At 36.2% G+C, this 17,431-nt stretch overlaps 2 protein-coding genes across 2 annotated transcripts in view; one reads left to right on the top strand and one right to left on the bottom strand.

Moving 5' to 3' along the window:
- The window catches only part of LOC135167714 (translation factor GUF1 homolog, mitochondrial), a 30,286-nt gene extending 30,093 nt beyond the window's left edge, over positions 1-193 (top strand). The window contains exon 7 of the mRNA XM_064131198.1: positions 12-193. Within this exon, the coding sequence (XP_063987268.1) occupies positions 12-140 (129 nt within the window). The 3' untranslated portion in view covers positions 141-193. The remainder of the gene's footprint in view (positions 1-11) is intronic.
- Positions 194-1,184: 991 nt separating this feature from the next.
- On the bottom strand, positions 1,185-15,914 carry LOC135167721 (protein SPT2 homolog). Its single transcript, XM_064131222.1, has 5 exons — positions 15,490-15,914; positions 15,215-15,364; positions 4,303-4,432; positions 2,028-3,302; positions 1,185-1,521 (listed from the first exon to the last, which is right to left on the bottom strand). Exons 1-5 carry the CDS (start codon positions 15,541-15,543, stop codon positions 1,436-1,438), a joined length of 1,695 nt encoding a protein of 564 aa, XP_063987292.1. The 5' UTR covers positions 15,544-15,914; the 3' UTR covers positions 1,185-1,435.
- Positions 15,915-17,431: the final 1,517 nt, after the last annotated feature.

The raw sequence follows: 17,431 nt of genomic DNA, 5'->3' as shown, positions 1-17,431 counted from the left end.
TTCCGAAATAGAAATCTGGAGGAGATGTGCAAAGACGACGAAAACTTCTACAACAGCAAGCCGAGGGCAAGAAGCGATTGAGAATGGTGGGTAACATTTCTCTACCGAGAGAAACTTTCATCGAAATTTTAAAGCGATAAATCATTGGATGTTATCTGTATATAATATGGATGAATAAATTTTTATTGGAATGGTAAAAGTGGGTATTTGCTGTGACGATTTCATGCTGTATAGATAATTCTTTCCGTACGACACTGGTGGGTGTCTAAAAAGGGGATGATTAGTGAACTAGTTTTCAATTAATTTTAGACGTCCCCTCAAAATGGGAATTTACAATAAACCTTGCTGCCATTTCCCACTCTGCCTTGGGCAGTCGATACGCATTAGCATTTGTGACGACAAGCTCATCATTATGATCTCTATGAACAATGATCACTTTCATGCACATGATCGCGAAGATGTCCCGTCGGAATTCGCTCATCCCACTCTATTCTGTGCTGAGATGATGAGGATCTTCTGCGATTGTGCATTGCGGACACTATAAGTCGTCTCCCTTGCCCATCTTTGACAGGTATCAAGCTAGAGAACAGTGTCCAGCGGTAAACCCTACCAAGGATCGGACCTTCACACTGTTGAGGCCCACGAATCTCTCGGCGAGCTTTTCCCCAAGTTCACCCGAGAAGGATCATTATGAGCTTGGCACCTTCAGAACACCACTTCTCCATACCTTCCTTTCCACACCTTTCCAAAAAGGTCATTGATGAAGTCTATGTAGACACCTACCAGATCTACCTCCGCCGGTGTAACACTTGGACTACCTATTTTGGCAAACCCATAAATTTTTTCATTGCCGAAAGAGATAACTAGAATCCCATTATCCCTTCCAGTATTGCCTGTGCGATAATTTTTGCGCAACCAGAGAGAGGGGGGAGAGAGCTGCGATAATGAAGCAGTGGTACGCTTATTGAGTTAGTTATGCATTACAGATTAGTTATGAATATAGAATAGTTACCTATTTCAAATTCAACCTCCAAAAACGTCTGTCTCACATTTGTAAATATGCTAAAACTGGAGGAGCCTGTGAAAATTCTTTATGCGTGGAATAAAAGTTGGTTGAACATATTTGGAACCAAGATTGATGTCGGGAGTGAATTTCATTAGTACGAATCAACTGAAAAATGAGATACGTCTTCGTATAAATGATATATTAACCGTCCTTACAAGTACACTTGTTCAATTATTAAGATTAATATTGTTTTTTGGTTAATTGCATATCATTATTCATATTGCTACATAAAATTTACCTAATCAATGACCTTCTCTTCCATGCATGATAAAAATTCATAGTTCTATGCATAAGAAAATATTCGATATGATTTTTATTTTATGTAATTTTTTTTCTATTAGACAGAGCACTGCATCCACGTAATCACCATTATTTCTTGATTTTTTTTTTCTGCATTAGTTTCCGTTTCTTCTCCAGAGCCTCTTGTTTCATATCTTCCAGATCTTCCATGATTCCTGTAATCATAAAATGATTGAAATTATTACAATGCACTAACTTCATTCGTCAAGAAATTATCAACTGTCGGAGCAAGGGGTTATTTACAGATTAATAAATAATTTCCCACGTTCATTCTTCAAGGCGAATTATAGTCTATACTGTCTTCCTCTTGCCATTTTATAGAATAGAAGAATTCGAATTACTCCACTGCATTAAATGATTTTCTAGATATCCCATTTCGAATAATATTGATTTAATATTCAATATTTATGATAGACCCTTGTGAAGCGTGTTTCATTTTACCACCCTACCTTCCCCTTCATGTGTTACGACGGTGAAAGAAGTTTGAAAAAAAAGATTGATGATTCAAAGTGGTCGAATATTTTTGTTAATAAATTTTCAATTTCATCAAAAGAAACAGCGAATTAATTTGTGGATCTATTGCAATGAAATTTTTGAAACTTCATCCGTAAGATAATGCCACTAGAACCTTTGGAGCCTAAAATAAAATGCAGAAACTTACCAATTTTAGTAGAGACAAATTCCTCCTTCAACTGCTGCGCGTAGTTGCTTTCCATATTATCAACATCCTCATCGTAAGTGCAGTATCTGCTTTTATCGTATCCAAATATCTCACTAATATATTTACTATAATCCTCAGCACCCCCCTCCGGCCCATCATCGATGAAATCATCCAATTCTGAATCATATTCATCCTCATCATCAAAAATGCGTCGTTTCTTCATTGGTCTTCCATTCATAAACGGCCGGTTAGGTTTCCGTTTGACGTCACCAGAAGAGAACTGTTTATGTCTAATGTCAGTAGTACTTCCTCTAGGTCTAACATCCTTCAATCCTGCCGAGGATGTTGTTTTTTTAGCATTGACCTTTGGCAACTTACTTCTACTCTCTTCGCTCATTTTTTCTCTACTCAAGGTCAGAAGTCTCTTCTCCTCTTCTAGTTTTCTCCTCATTGTTTCCACCTCTCGTCTCTCAGCCTCTAATTTTCTCCTCTCCTCTGAAATCACATCTTTCTCCGAATTTTTGGAAACTGAAGTCGAAGACTTTTCCCCTGGCCGATCTGTAACCCTTTTCACCGTTGAAATTAACGGTTTCGTGAGAGTTTTCTCTAATATCGTAGATGGAGCTTTTGTACTTGTCGGTTTTAAGATTCTGTTTGGCACTGATTTTAATTTATCCACGGATTTTTCAGTTGAATTATCCGCTGAGGCAGTAATGGCTTTCGGAATTACTCCATTCTTCTCTCTTTCTCGTTTTTCCTTCCACTCCCTTTCTTTTTGATATTCCTTCATTTGTCGTTTTGTCATCAGGCGCTCGGGCTCTTCAACTTTCGGCTTCGGTTTGAGTTCAGTTGGCAAAGGCTCGAATTGCTTTTTCTCGGCTAACTTCAGGAGAGACATGAAATCCATGGGTGGAGGCATCGGTGCTCGCTTCTTCGGTTTTGGTCTCTCCTCTTTTTCGGAGCTCTTGTCTAACCTGTCCCGACCGCGATCTCTATCGGGGATGACTTCTTTATCGTGCGGTTCATTTTTATCTGAGGCACTTGTAGATTTCCTTTTCCGCCGGTGAGGCAAACTCTCCTCGAGCTCATGCTGTTTGAGGGCTTGTTTCACACGATCTTTTGTCGAGGCTATGTCTTTGATTATTTTCTTCCCACTTTCCTTGAAAAGAGGTTTCTCAGGAGGCAGATTGTTGTACTTGGACATTAATTTGTTATAAAAGGCGGAGGCTTCTTGGGACACATACCCGTAGTCATCCTCGTCTGGCTGGGACGGACCTGGAAAAATGAATATTCATTAGTGTGTGTATTCATAAACCTTTAGTGAATGTAAGTCACAATATTTCGATACAACTAAAAGGAGCTTTTCATATTATAATAGAACTGCTGAGTTCCGTATCAAGGTAGCAACAATCCTCTTTGGCAGCCTACAGGTCCAAGTATCTAGAGATGGACAATGGAAGGTAAAGGCTGATACTAGTTGTTATTCATTTCAGGAATGTGAATATATAAATGGTGTAGAACTAACTCCGGTGCACTGGTTACACCATTAGACTATTTCTTGCTGACACTTTCGTAATGATCTGATTAAAATTGGTTTTAAAAAATCTTAGAGTCAAGATATGTCACGTTCAATGAGAAAATAGTCTATACAGAAAACGAGGGACATTACGAAAAATCAAAGAGAAAAATAGAACAAACGTTGTTGAAGAACAAAAGAATACCACGACTTCTATGAGTCGAAGTAAGAGGAATTAGATACAGAGTTGCATGGTGGAGAAATATATATAAGTACGCTGATTGAGAACACAAATTTTAATGATACAATTGAAGAATCGCCAGATATACAAAGTTTAAGAGTTATATAACAATTCAGAGAGCTCACTAAGAGAAGAAGAATCAACACATTGCCTAATATCAATATTAGACAATGACCCAACTATGTATGCAAAGGTATTATTTATTGTTAGAGCGCATGTAAAATACTTGAGCCCGAAAAAAAAATTTCGGGGGGGATTTTTTTTAATTGTCTAATAATGTCATAAAGTCAGTTTTAGGAGAGTCTTCCACAGGGACATAGAGTCACCTAGCTACGACTGACTTTTCTAATTACAGACAAAATTATTTTTTGATTTCGATGAATCGCCAATTCCGAGATACAGTCATGATGCCCACATATCGCAAATTGGGTGTTATCGAAAGTAAAAAATTATATTTGTTGTAATTAGAAAAATCAAAATCTTGCTTGCTAATTATTTTTTAAAATAAACATAGTTACCCGCAATTGTGACAGCAGTATCCTCATAATTTACGGCATCAGCAATCACCGATTTATTGGCAGATTTGCAAACTTTTAAGTGCTTGTTTATCCTACTTTGGGCTTTATGATCTCGTAGTGCCAGTAAATTCTGAAAAAAAATTGTTAAGTTAGTTGTTACGGTATATATAATATAATATCATCCTGTGTGAAAAATTTCAATAAGTAGCACAATGTTTGTAATTTATATTCAAGTATTTAATTGCAATGGAAGCTTTGCAGTTATTTAAAGTTATGGTTCCACAGTTTTTGTGTAACAATGATTACGTATGATCTAAAGAAGTCAAAATAAGTACTTTTTATATGGACAGCAAATGAGTACTTGATCGTTTAAGCGAACACGAGCATCGAAACTATCGCACCAAGAAACAATCAACTCACTGACCCTGTCCGACAAATATGACATGACTGTTACTTTACATAAAATTAGTTAGGTTGCCCTTCGTTTGGATCAATTACATTGGTAGTATCTCTCCGAATGGATCCGTACTACTCGATTTCAAAAACAAAAAATAAAATATTGGCGATGTTATTTAAACATTGAAAACAATATACTGCATAAAAGTTTGAATACAACACTTTCGATCTATTGTTAAAACTTTTTAAAATTCCTTCAACTTATTACTTCACATTCTACCTCTTCTACAGGCAGATACAATGCGTGGATAGGGAGATATTTAACTTTTTTTAAACATTGGATTAACAGCAAAAATTAAATATCTCCTAAAACCCCCAATCAATTACACCTATAAAAATATTAATCTTTAATGCTATTCTCGCTAGTGTCATACAAAATTTCAAATTTCTACCCATGTTTTTTCAAGTCATCAGTTATAGGAAACTGAAAGACGAGGTATAACTATCTAGAGATCTGCCTTCATCGCGACAATAAACTATAATTATGGTTCTCCAAAGCTAGCTAAGCCCCTCCTATGATAAAATCATCGTCAAAGTTACATTTTATGATTTTTCATAAGTTTTGTTTTTTCCTTTAAATTCCTTTACACCACCCAAAACCGAAATGTCCATTCAGATTATATGTTTACTACTAACACTTTAATGAGCGAAAATCCACTCTTTCAATGATATCATGGAGCCTCAGCGCATGAAACTGAATAAAAAAATCGTGAGAAAAACATCTTGCGAAAGCATGCAAGCAATTCGAAATTGTGGAAGTATTAAGCTTGTTTCGGGATCTTGAGATTCACCATTAAACGGGCTAAAGACGATTACCACAAAAGAGACAAAGAGTTTTGATCTAGGTGTCGCTACTTCAGATCACAATGGCATAGGGAACCCATTATTGAATGAAAAGATATTCCTAATTTAGACATTGTTTTTCAAAGAAACCATCAATTAGAAATTTGAGAAGATAAATCATTCAGGATTTTGTAAAAATGTTGAAAGAGTTTAAAACATTTTTTCAATCCTTAAAAATGATTACTTCCTCTTATTTCAACTAATCAACAATTGTCATGAATACAATCATGAGAAGGATGATTCTCGATTGATTACCATCTCAATTTTTACATTAAAAAGTAATTTGCTGATTTTTACTTTTTGAGCTCAATCAATAAGTTTTCGGTTTTCCACAGAATACCTCACAACACACTCACGGCCCCTCGCGCGCTCATGACCTCCATACAGCTGTTGCTCGCCTCGGATGACCATTACGAACTTTTACGGTGGATATTCTCACATTCATACCGGATAATATCTCTTTATTTTTAATCCATTGAAAAACTAAACCAAAAATTTGATGATTCGTCCGAAACTTTATTCAATCCACTTCAACTCTTCAAAGATCTATGATTCATATGCCATTCACCCTCTTAGAAAAGGCCCTTGGCGCTGAAACACATTCATTAATATCTAAAGATCGTTGTTCACTATGTCATACAAGTAGATAAAAGATAATTTCCATATTGCTAATATTCCGTGAGGTGAGTAATTTTTTTAAAGAGCATGTGTAATATATTTTGGGTAGAGATTTTTTTTTACCGAATTTTTTGTTTTTTGACTTGAAGAATCTGAAGATCAAAGTCCTTGATGAGAACAACTATTAATGTTTTGCTTCCGAAAGCAACCGTTGCAATCGTTCAATCTTTACATTTTTTCATTTTCATTAGAAATCATGTAATGATTTAAAACGTAAAAATACGAAGTTTGATGACACTGTCCGTGCCCCCGCACTTCCGTGACTTTTCGAAAATTGGATTTTAGAAAATTAAACAATAGGAGGACAAAAAAATTCAAAAATATTGGAAATTTTGTCAGATCGTAGGTTTTCACTAGAACTAACTTTAGCCGCAGAATCCACTCAATTAGTCCAATAATTGTCGAGAGAATGTCTCTTCCTTTTCAAAGGTTGTTCACAAATATTTTCAAAAGCAGGAAAGAGCAGATTCAACTTTTTTTTTCAAAATATTCGTCTTGATGGACCCTATTTAGATTAATCAGAATGTATAGAGCCAGCGGTACAAAGTTCCCGAGATGTTTCCACTTTTCTGTTTTTTTCCAAAAAATCGTCCTCTACTTTGCGCAAAAATAGAGATATGAACTTGAAATTTCGACAAGATTCTCATCTTATGATAGGGACGGCTTACATCTCATCGGGGCTCAATCGGCCTAGTAGTTCCAATTGGGCCGCTCTAACTTTTTTTTCAAAATGTGCGTCTCGAAAGTCTCGATGTAGATCAATCAAAACGTACGCATCCGTCGGTATACAGTTTCCGAGATATTTTCGTTATAGAATATAGGTACCTGTTGCAGACATAAAATGTGGAGTCATCTGTTGAGATAATTTGGCAATAATACTTCTTGAATTTTTAGATGAACTGGCGAATATCTAACGTCTTCCCTTTGAAATCGAATTGGTAGGGATCTATTCAGAAGCATAGATCATTATTACAAATGAAATTGGTAGAAATGAAGGAAAAGGTTACGAATTGCGCGTAAAGCAACGGTCACATATATACTGTCAGAAAGCTTCGGTCGCTGCTTGTTTACTAATAAATAATTAATTATTACAATTCGATTTTACGAACGGAAAACCATTTCTCGTAGAATGCGTGCAATTGAGGAAAGGATAAGACCCTAAAAATTTTGGCAATAGAATATTCAAAAAATTATTTCATAATCTATTCAGAATAATGATTTCCGTACGCTATGCATTCATTTTAAATATGAGTAAACCTAAAAAACACATTTTTTCATATGATCTTATCGATATAATTCAAAACGAATACTTACGTTTAGTCTTTGGAGTCTAACGAATATTTTGAAAGAAAAAGGTTTAAATGGGTCGAAAGCTGTACTGCGAGTATTTTGAAGCGCAAAACACGAAAAACGACATTTTCGCTTGATGTGCGGGGCAAAATAGGGTCCCGAATTTTTTTTTCACCTTTTCGGGTACTTCCTGATATATCAAGAGTCGATCGATACCTTCATTCATCAACCTAAGACTTTCAAAACTCATAGAGGAAACCCTTAAACAAAAGAAAAAGTCAATTTTAGGTGGAAAATCATTTTCTAAATGTACAAAAAATTTCAAGTCAGCTTGATCTTTCATTATTTGCTCCTTAACTCAATCGTTTGTTCAATAAACGGTGATACACCATGACGGACAAATTTATACATAATTTTTAATTCATCAAACAGGCAAATTGAAGACAAAAATGAGGACTTATCATCCTTAAAATGTCGAGCATGGCTAGACCGTTTCTTTTATAAAAATGATTTTTTTCACGAATATTGTTTAAACAAATTGTTGGAAAAAACTCAGTCCCGCGCACATGAAGTTGATTTTTGCGGCTTCGCGTTTTTGTGCATCCAAGTCATCCATTTCCCCCTGGTAACCTCCCGGCTCCAGAATCACTTGGGATTTTTACTACGTTGCTATTTTGCAAACGTTAGATACCAGGATATGCATATCTTGATTGCTCGTGATGGAGCATATCATGGCAAATATTCTTGAAAAAAGGTGAATGGGCTCAGTACTCCAAGAGATATTAATGTTGCTACAACTAGGCGAATATCTTCAGAACCACTCATGCATTTTAACTGTTAAACAATACTCCTCTATAAAACCACACCAACCATAAATTTATCAAATTTCAAGTTCAGATCTCCAATTTTCCTGAGATTTGTTATATAGCAAAATTTTTCAACAAAAAAGAAAAGCGTCAGATCGTAAGGAATACTTTCTTTATTTTCTATTGCTAACAAACTTAAATTCGGCCGCCTAATTTTTCATATGGTGAAGGAAAGAGATTGTTGAGAAATTACTATATCTCGATAATTATTGAGTCGATTATGCGGATATCACAGACAAGGCTTTGTGCGGAGTAGAGGCCACCCAAAGTGCTAATCTGGCCTACGGATGTCTGCAAGGTGAGTGTCCGAGGAGAAACAGGGGTTTGATCCCAGGAACCACTGGTGAGGAGGGCCATTGAACTCGAACCCTCTTTGTTGACGCTGGTCATTGGAGACTGACCTCGGGACTCGTATCTACTCAGAACAGACAGGGCGAATGTCCCCATGTGCACGAAATACGAAATGGAAGAGGAGGATTCTCACCACCTAAGGAGAAGATGGGAAGTGTCCCGAGTGGAAATTATGTCAGGCGCGCCTGAGGTTTGATCAGAACTTGATCTGGTGGTGGCGAGGTTCAACTGATCAGGCGAGACATGATGAAGAACTGATCCTGATGGTTTTGATTTATTCCATCTGATCGGAATTACTCTGATCAGGTTCTGATATGGTGAGCTTGATCTGAACCTGAGGTCCGTTCAGCTGTAATCGCCTTGATCAAGTTCGGATGAGATGAGCCTGATTTTATACTGAGGTCCGTCCTCCTACAATAATTCGGATCAGATTTTGGTCAGGTCAGTCTGGTCTCAAATTTAGTTGTCCACCTGCAAGAATTCTGATCAAGTTCTGATGACGTTGGTTTGATCGTTCACTGAGGTCCGTCTGTTTGAAATAATGCTGATCAGATTTTGATGAGGTCATTCTGACCTGAAATTTCAGCGCCTAGCCAATAAGAATAGAAACTCGACTTACCCCCACTCCCATGTTTCCATCATTGTTACATCTGACGAAGACCAGATGTGATTCATGGAACAATTGTGGAGGGAGTCAGTCGACTACACTGTCTCCTTAAAATATCCTAAACGTCCAGCCTTTAGTCATCATTCATATTGTGTCTGAATATTGTGTCATTTCAATTACAATAATTTGATCTGTGAAAATGAGCCAAGACCCGCAAAAAGACGTTGGCATTCGGGAACTTACGAGATTACGAGTGGAAAGATATCGACGTCGGAAAGAAGAGAAAAAACAATAGATGTCAATCTCACAATACTGAAGTACACCAAGAAGATCAGTAAATATAAAGAGTGTTAGTGAAGTTGATACCTATTCACTATCTGGACAATTAGCCGAAAGGAATTATAATTTAAATATTTCTGACAAATTCTATGAATTAGAAGAATCGATTAGGCTAGGTTGAGATGCCCCCAACTTCCAATCGTGCGATGTTAACCGTAATAATTAATTTCTGGTCAAGTTCCGGCTATCTAGCCGCATCAAATTCTGATCAGTTGGGCCTGATCAAATTCCCACTTGGTCATATTGATCAAGTTCGGATCAGATCTGATTGATCAAGTCCGGAACGAGCGAAGGCGTTATATGCCTGATGAAGTTCTGATCCAGTCCTCGGATCAGTACCTGATTATACATGAGGCCTGACTTGATCCGGACCTGAGTTCAATTTCCACTCGGGTGGGTTCGACGAGATTTGAGGCCCAAGGTGATCTCCGCGGACCTCGCGCATCAAAGAGATCAACGTTGACAGGGACGGTATTGACGGACACTACAAGTTTACTTATAGGGTATATGTGGAAGATGGCCTCAAGACTGATCATACATCATCATTTTAAGTTATTTAAGGCGGGGTAGGCATGTAGGAGATGAGATGGGAGGAAACCAATACTTCTCTTGCAGAAAATCAATCGCTGAACAAAAAAAATGAGTTTTCACTAAAGTAATGCGATTGTATTTCGATACGTCCACAGTCTAACTAATTTTTATATAACTCTTTGATTTTTTTCCTATAGATTCTATAGATTTTCTTTTATTTGCAAATCTTATTTATTACAAACGAGGAATTATGAATACGGGTAAAAAAAGCGACAACGTCGGACTGAGATGTCATTTTCATCTTAGGAGTTGGTAGCATTGTCCCACTGATCTAGTGTACTATCCATGGTTATACCTATCTGAGAGATCATGCGGTAGAGTCTTTTTATGCAAAATGTTTCCCATTAAACACAATAAAAATCGAAAATGAACAGTGAAAAAAGTACAATTTAGTTTATAAAATGTTTTCGAGACATCCTAGAAGTATACTGCCGCAGTATTTTAGTGGTTCAACGGACTGTTGTGGTTAACCTTAAAAAGACTCCAATTTCACAAGAATGTACTTCTGGCATGGGAAAGGAATAACTCTATCGCGATATAATGCGAATTTACGATCACAACAGAACGGTTTTAAAAGACGAAAATATACATCGTCATCGGAGAGATCAGGACAGGATGAAGTAACTCCTTATATTGTTCTAATATTATGAATAACTAAATTTTGATATATTCGTTTCAGTCTTTTTATATAATTTAGAAATTGTTTCTCTGCTGATATACGCATGAAAAAATCAATGGAGGAGCTCAGCAGTAAATTGTATGAAAATCCTATCGAGAAACTCATTTTTTTGCATAGAAAATCTCCCAGTTCAATGTTGTGATTTCGTCGAGAGATATTTAATAGAAATAAATCGATACATTTTTATTTCTCTACAGGAATTCCAGGTGTTCGAATTTTTCCTAGGTTTTTTTTTATATTTCTAATGATGAAGAATCTTCTAAAGAATTTAAAAAAGAAACAAAATTATAAATTATAGGAAAAATCAACATCTCCATGCATTTTCCATAGGGACAAACATTTTTTTTAAACGCCTGGAGAAGTTGCATAATTTTCAAGAGGAATGAAGTGATGACTTTTTTGTCGTTGAGCTTTAATAAAAATTTTCTATTGACATTTTGAATTACGAATATTATGAAACCCGTGATTGTATCGTAAGAAGAATTTGTATTTCGCACGCCCCCCACTTGAGTGCTTAAAATTACAGCGTTCTCGCGATTCCAAGTTGCGCGTGCAGAACTTGCATTTTTCATGGGTTTTTTCTTTATTTGATTTCTCAAACTTCATAATGTAAACTTGGGTAGATAAGAGAGTAAAAATTCATTTGATGTATCGCAATACTCGCTAGTATGGCACGCAGGAACTCCAGGCACAACTTTTCTTCCAACAAGATATCGTTTGCTAAAAATTTCAATCTGCTAACGTCACGATCATTAAAAATCTAGAAGCTGAAATTGTCATATTGCATACATACAGACATGGTGAAATTATTGTATAAAATTGGAATAAATTCGATAGCGAATTGAAGGTCAAAATGAGACATCTCAAAATGTTGAAAAATAAGCGGTCAACCGACGCTATTCAACTGAAATGAGATCACCGATATTATAGGCGTTATTATTTTTTTTCCCTCATTTCTATCAATTCGATTTCAAAAAAGAAAAAGTAGATATTTGCGATGGGAGTTAGTTGAGGCACTGACATTCACCAGGAGGTTTAGAAAGATATATTTAACGTATTAATAACATGAACGTCAACAAAACAATGAGATTTGTCACTACCACACGACGGGTAGCACCCATCCAACGTCTGATGCTTTGATATCATAAAAGCTATAATCATACCAAATTTTAATTTGCTATCCCAAGTTTTCAGCAAATTATTGACTACAGAGTATTGAAAATATGAAAAAATGAAAAACTGGGAATATCTCGCATTTTTTGCACGAACTGGCATACATATTTTCATAGCTTTGTATGGTGCCAACTGAGACGAGTATTTTGAAAAAAAAGAAATCTATCGAGCAGTTCATGAGATACTCAAAGAAATGTATTCACGCAAAAAGTGTAATATCTCTGGAACCGCTCAGCCGATTGCGTCCATTCAAAATAGCAGCCTTTTATGTTGTAAGAGCTACAAATGTACAAAATTTCAACTGGCTATCTCAATTTTTTTGTTAACTTATAGTGCTAACAACGTTCATGATGATAAAACCTAAAAACGGCGATATCACCACATTTTATTCGAAAAAATGGGGGCATTTTGAGTGATATAAATAGGACCCACTGAAACGAGTATTTTGCAAAAAAATAGAAATTCTGGCCGTAGTTTCTGAGATCTTGAGGAAAAACGAAATTTACAAAAGTATTCCAGGATCTGCCGGAACCACCGAGCTGAACCGACACATTAAAGTAGAGGTCAATGATAGCTATCATAAGTTGAAAATTCTGATTTTTTTTACCGTATTTTTTACCGTATTTTGTTTCCGAATGGGAGCTTTTTTGAATTTTTTTTATTTTTACACATATATGTGTGTATATGGTCAACTTGACCCACTTTTTTAGGAAATTAATCGAATAAACGGCTGAAGTTATTCCACGAAAACTCATATTTCCTTAAATCACAGGTATTACTATGGACTAAGTCTGTGCCAAAATTCAGCTCAATTAATCTAGTCGTTTTTCATAAATTTTCATTTCGTTGTAAACCGGGTTTAGCAAATATGTCGAAAACTATGAAACTGATTTCAATATTTCACCTCTCAAAATATTCGTCTCGATGTACTCTATCTCAATCAATCGAGATATGGATACCCGTTGTCATTAAATTTTCAAAGTATTCCAATATTTCTGTTCTGTCCAAAAAATCCTTGTGAGCATGCTAACGTTTCGAAAAATTTATTCATCAATCTCATGAGATAGTCACCTTATATCAAAATCGATATTATTGAATGTCTTGAATACTATCCAACTTTGTTCAATGTTTCACCTTTCAAAACTTTCGTGTCAATGTACTTCATCACAATTACTAAAAATATGAAAACTCACTCATACTACGTTTTCGAGATATTGCAATTTTTCTGCTTTTTTGCCAAAAAAATTGCTTAGCACGGCAACGTTGCGAACAGTAAATAATTAGGTAAGTGTGAATGATTGGATCAGGATAAATTCGATAGGAATAGAGTGAAAAATTCAATAATAAACTCTACACACTGGTATAAATGAATAACAAGAAACATGTTGGGACGACATCCGGATGCCCGCGTCAATTTATTGATGAGAAACAAAATATGCACACGCACTTCAATACCTCATCTACAGTCGCATCACTTCGATTGCCTGCTTGTTTTACTATTTTCTCAAAATTAATCTTCGAAATTGTGAATTTTTTAGTACATGCACACAGGCATGAGATAAAAAAACATTGGTTTTTCGCGTTTCATAACATTCTGGATAGGTTGCAACTTAAATTAAAAAATCGAAAAATCGGTTAAATACAAGACCTTCACTCAAACACACTCCTATATAAGTACCCTAAAAGCAAATCAATCGCCGACAAACTCAAGGCACTGATAACAAAATTGGTTGGTCGTAAACAAATTAAACCATATCATCAATCAATATCATACACGGAATCCTAACATCAAAACGCAGAATCCAACTCCTCGTCATTGCTTATGTATCATTTCCATCACACCAAATGATATGTGAAATCTCAGCGATTAAAACCAAAGGAAAAACATGATATGGATGCATATTAAGCACAAACAGTATATTCTAAACAATCATATGTAACTCACTGGCTGAATGGCTTCGAGCAATGACCAGTTATATCTTGTAATGAATGACGTTAAATATAATATATAATATAATAATATAATAAGAAATTATGTAGAAAAATATGTAAGAATTCGTGCTTTTCATTTCTTGTGGAAAAATCCAGTAAAGAAATGCTAAACAAAGAAAATTACCAGTTTACAATCCAAATCGTGGAATCTAAACATTAGCACAATTTTTATCACAGATTTTTTTCTATACTTTTGGTAATATTCTTAGGGCTACGTCTAATTCTAACACATTATTCATAGAATAAAGGTTAGAAACTGTTTTTTTTCCACGTGGAACACTACACGTTAATTTTTGTATGGCATTAAATTATCATAGAAAAACTGAATTGGGGCATTATGCTTGTTTGGAATAAAATATTGGCATATTGTATGAAATAATGGAGAAATGGAAATTTCAAGAATCATCATTATTGGGATATGAGTAAAAGTAGATAAATAAATGTAGCAACACAATCAATTACTTTAACTTAAATTCTTTATTATTGGCCGGAGGAAGGCACGACTGACCTATAGGACCGGTGTCCAGAAACTGAATTCTTACTATTTGAAAAACCTTTACTAAAGGAAAAAACAAGAGTACGTTTATGGCTCCAGAGGACAGAGTTTCCTTTGAATACCACATATGGTAAGGATTCCAATGCTCTCAAGTTCGGAGCACCACAGATCATAAATTAGTCCTTTTGTTGAGATTCTTTCAAACACGTCATAAATTTTGTCAAATGATTTTTGAAGATAAACAGAAGAGCTGTGTTCTAATTTTCCAACATTCATTTTAGTGGGTTAGAAATTCCGATACGTTCCAGATGGTGACATGATCATCACATAATGATAGTGATCAAACCACATTGTAAATTACCATCACATAATAAGGATGATATCATAATTTCATTTTTCTATGATATCTTCAATTCCATAAAAAAATTGATTTTCGGGACCGCAGTGCTAATTGTCCACAAATGTATATTTGAGGCAAACTCATTGAAATGAAAATCTACACAAATTCCAAACCCTTAGTCTTTGAATAATAAAAAGATATGGATATCTACCTCTTTTTTTCTCTTCTCGTCCAGTGCCTTTTGACGATCCTCCTGTTCTTTCTTGGCTAAAAATTTCTTAATGTTGTCGGACAACGTTTTGGACTGCTTGGACTCCTTTTTCGGGGGTGTGAATTTCACTGGATATGAATACGAGCTTTTCTAAATGAATTAATGGAAATAGACGGATCAGTAAGTGTTTTCAGGTCACTGTGATGTGTAGTGAATATTATTGTACCATATTGATGATACTATTAGAATAATTATCAGTTTGAGGATGAACTAACCTGTTTGTTGGCATTATTTTTCTGCGCAACGGTGAGTAATTCACCAAAATCCATAATGATATTTGTGATGTAATAGTCTTTTACAGGAAAACCGAGGTTTCCTTAGGGATATCAAATCTACACACTTTTCTCCTTTGTATAACACTTCACAATAGCCACGACACTCGTCAACTATGCACTAATTCCACCATAATTCGAAAGAGTTTAAATTGCATGAGGTGTTTCTCCTTACTCGCTACCACTTACAGTGTGAGTTAATTATTGGAATTGAGTCATTGGCACTAGTAAATGACGATAATTTCAAGTATATGTTTATGCGAATTGTTTTTGCTACGGGCGAATTGTCGACAACATGCTGACCGAAAGCAGCGAGTACACGGAATGCAGACGTACTCACAACAGGCATGGGTAGTATGCAGTGATGAAAGGGATCGACAACTTCAATGAAGATAGAACCCCCAGATGGGTCTAAAATACCCCCAGGTAGTTAATTCCACATATGTGAAAATTGATCAGTTTCTCCATTCGGGCCCTTTGAAGGTCCATTGAAGGTCATTGATATTCGATCAATTTGCTTTGATAGTGAATATTTATTTTTTTATCAATTAAAAACTTTTTCAAGCCAAAGTTAGCACCCCATTTTTTATTTTTCCATTGAAGGTCAAAATTAACCTCGCCATTGGATTGAAAATCCTTTGTAGGTCATAGATAGTCCATTGTTATTAGTCTATCAATGATCATTTATGGGATATTAATTAATTAAAGAATATTATTCTGACGGACGAGTGCGCATGCGCATCGGCACTGCACCGCGTCATATTTTGGCAATGGTAAACACAAAGAGGATAGACCAAAGTAGAGGCTCAGTTCTGGAGGTTTGACTGACGCCAGTTTCTCCACGTTACCGACACGATTTCACCCCCGAGGAGACGGGGCGCCACGAGTCCTACTGGGGTATCTGCATATCGGCCAAGCGGGGGGGCTCCGTTCGTACTTGTTCAACTGTACAAATGATCAACTGTACACAGAATTTTCAGATGGTGAGAGCACCACTGTGCAGGGATTCAACTGTCGAGAGAAAAAGCTAGGCTGTACATGTGGACCCAGCGCCACATGTACAGCCTAGCTTTTTAGAATTTTAGAATTTTCAAACAATGCTCTCATCGTTTGAAAATTCTGTGTACAGTTGATCATTTGTACAGTTGAACAAGTATGAACGGAGCCCTCCCGCTTGGCCGATATGCAGATACCCCAGTAGGACTCGTGGCGCCCCGTCTCCTCGGGGGTGAAATCGTGTCGGTAACGTGGAGAAACTGGCGTCAGTCAAACCCCCAGAACTGAGCCTCTACTTTGGTCTATCCTCTTTGGTGCTAACTTTGGCTTGAAAAAGTTTTTAATTGATAAAAAAATAAATATTCACTATCAAAGCAAATTGATCGAATATCAATGATCTTCAATGGACCTTCAAAGGGCCCGAATGGAGAAACTGATCAATTTTCACATATGTGGAATTAACTACCTGGGGGTTTTAGACCCATCCCTTGTCGGAGCTAGTGGTAATAGGGACCCTACATAATTACCAGCGGTGTTATGCCCTCCCAGATGTCATTAGGAAACAGCGCCTTTTAATAATTAACTATTCAATTATTACCCTTTCGTGGGTCCTATGACTCCCAGTCTTTTTAGATTGCGCACGCAGTCTCTTTCTTCCTTATGTTTTGAGATATTAAACATAAAAAGTGATGGGGAGGCGCTGGACAACGTCGTGATACAGTCAACTGTTGCCAGCCACCTCCATCCACATTCTAGAATTTGGATTCTAAAATACAAAGAATACAAAGGGAGATCTGTTGGGATTTGTGATGGACCTTTCTCAAGAAATTTACGTCTGAATTTATGGGTCTATGGCGTCGACAGTAAATCAACAGGCGCCCAATATTTG

The sequence above is a fragment of the Diachasmimorpha longicaudata genome, chromosome 1 (genome assembly GCF_034640455.1).
Source record: "Diachasmimorpha longicaudata isolate KC_UGA_2023 chromosome 1, iyDiaLong2, whole genome shotgun sequence".
Classification (NCBI taxonomy): Eukaryota; Metazoa; Arthropoda; class Insecta; order Hymenoptera; family Braconidae; genus Diachasmimorpha; species Diachasmimorpha longicaudata.
The sequence above is the reverse complement of the archived record's forward strand: the minus strand, read 5'-3'. Positions and strand labels throughout refer to the sequence as shown.

What these genes read in the sequence shown, in the direction of transcription:
- LOC135167721 (XM_064131222.1), bottom strand. Translation starts at nt 15,543, where the DNA reads ATGGATTTTGGTGAATTACTCACCGTTGCGCAGAAAAATAATGCCAAC. An exon ending in AAAATAATGCCAACAAACAG is followed by an intron (nt 15,365 to 15,489) that starts GTTAGTTCATCC and finishes TAATTCATTTAG; the next exon opens with AAAAGCTCGTATTCATATCC. An exon ending in ATTTGTCTCTACTAAAATTG is followed by an intron (nt 1,522 to 2,027) that starts GTAAGTTTCTGC and finishes TTATGATTACAG; the next exon opens with GAATCATGGAAGATCTGGAA.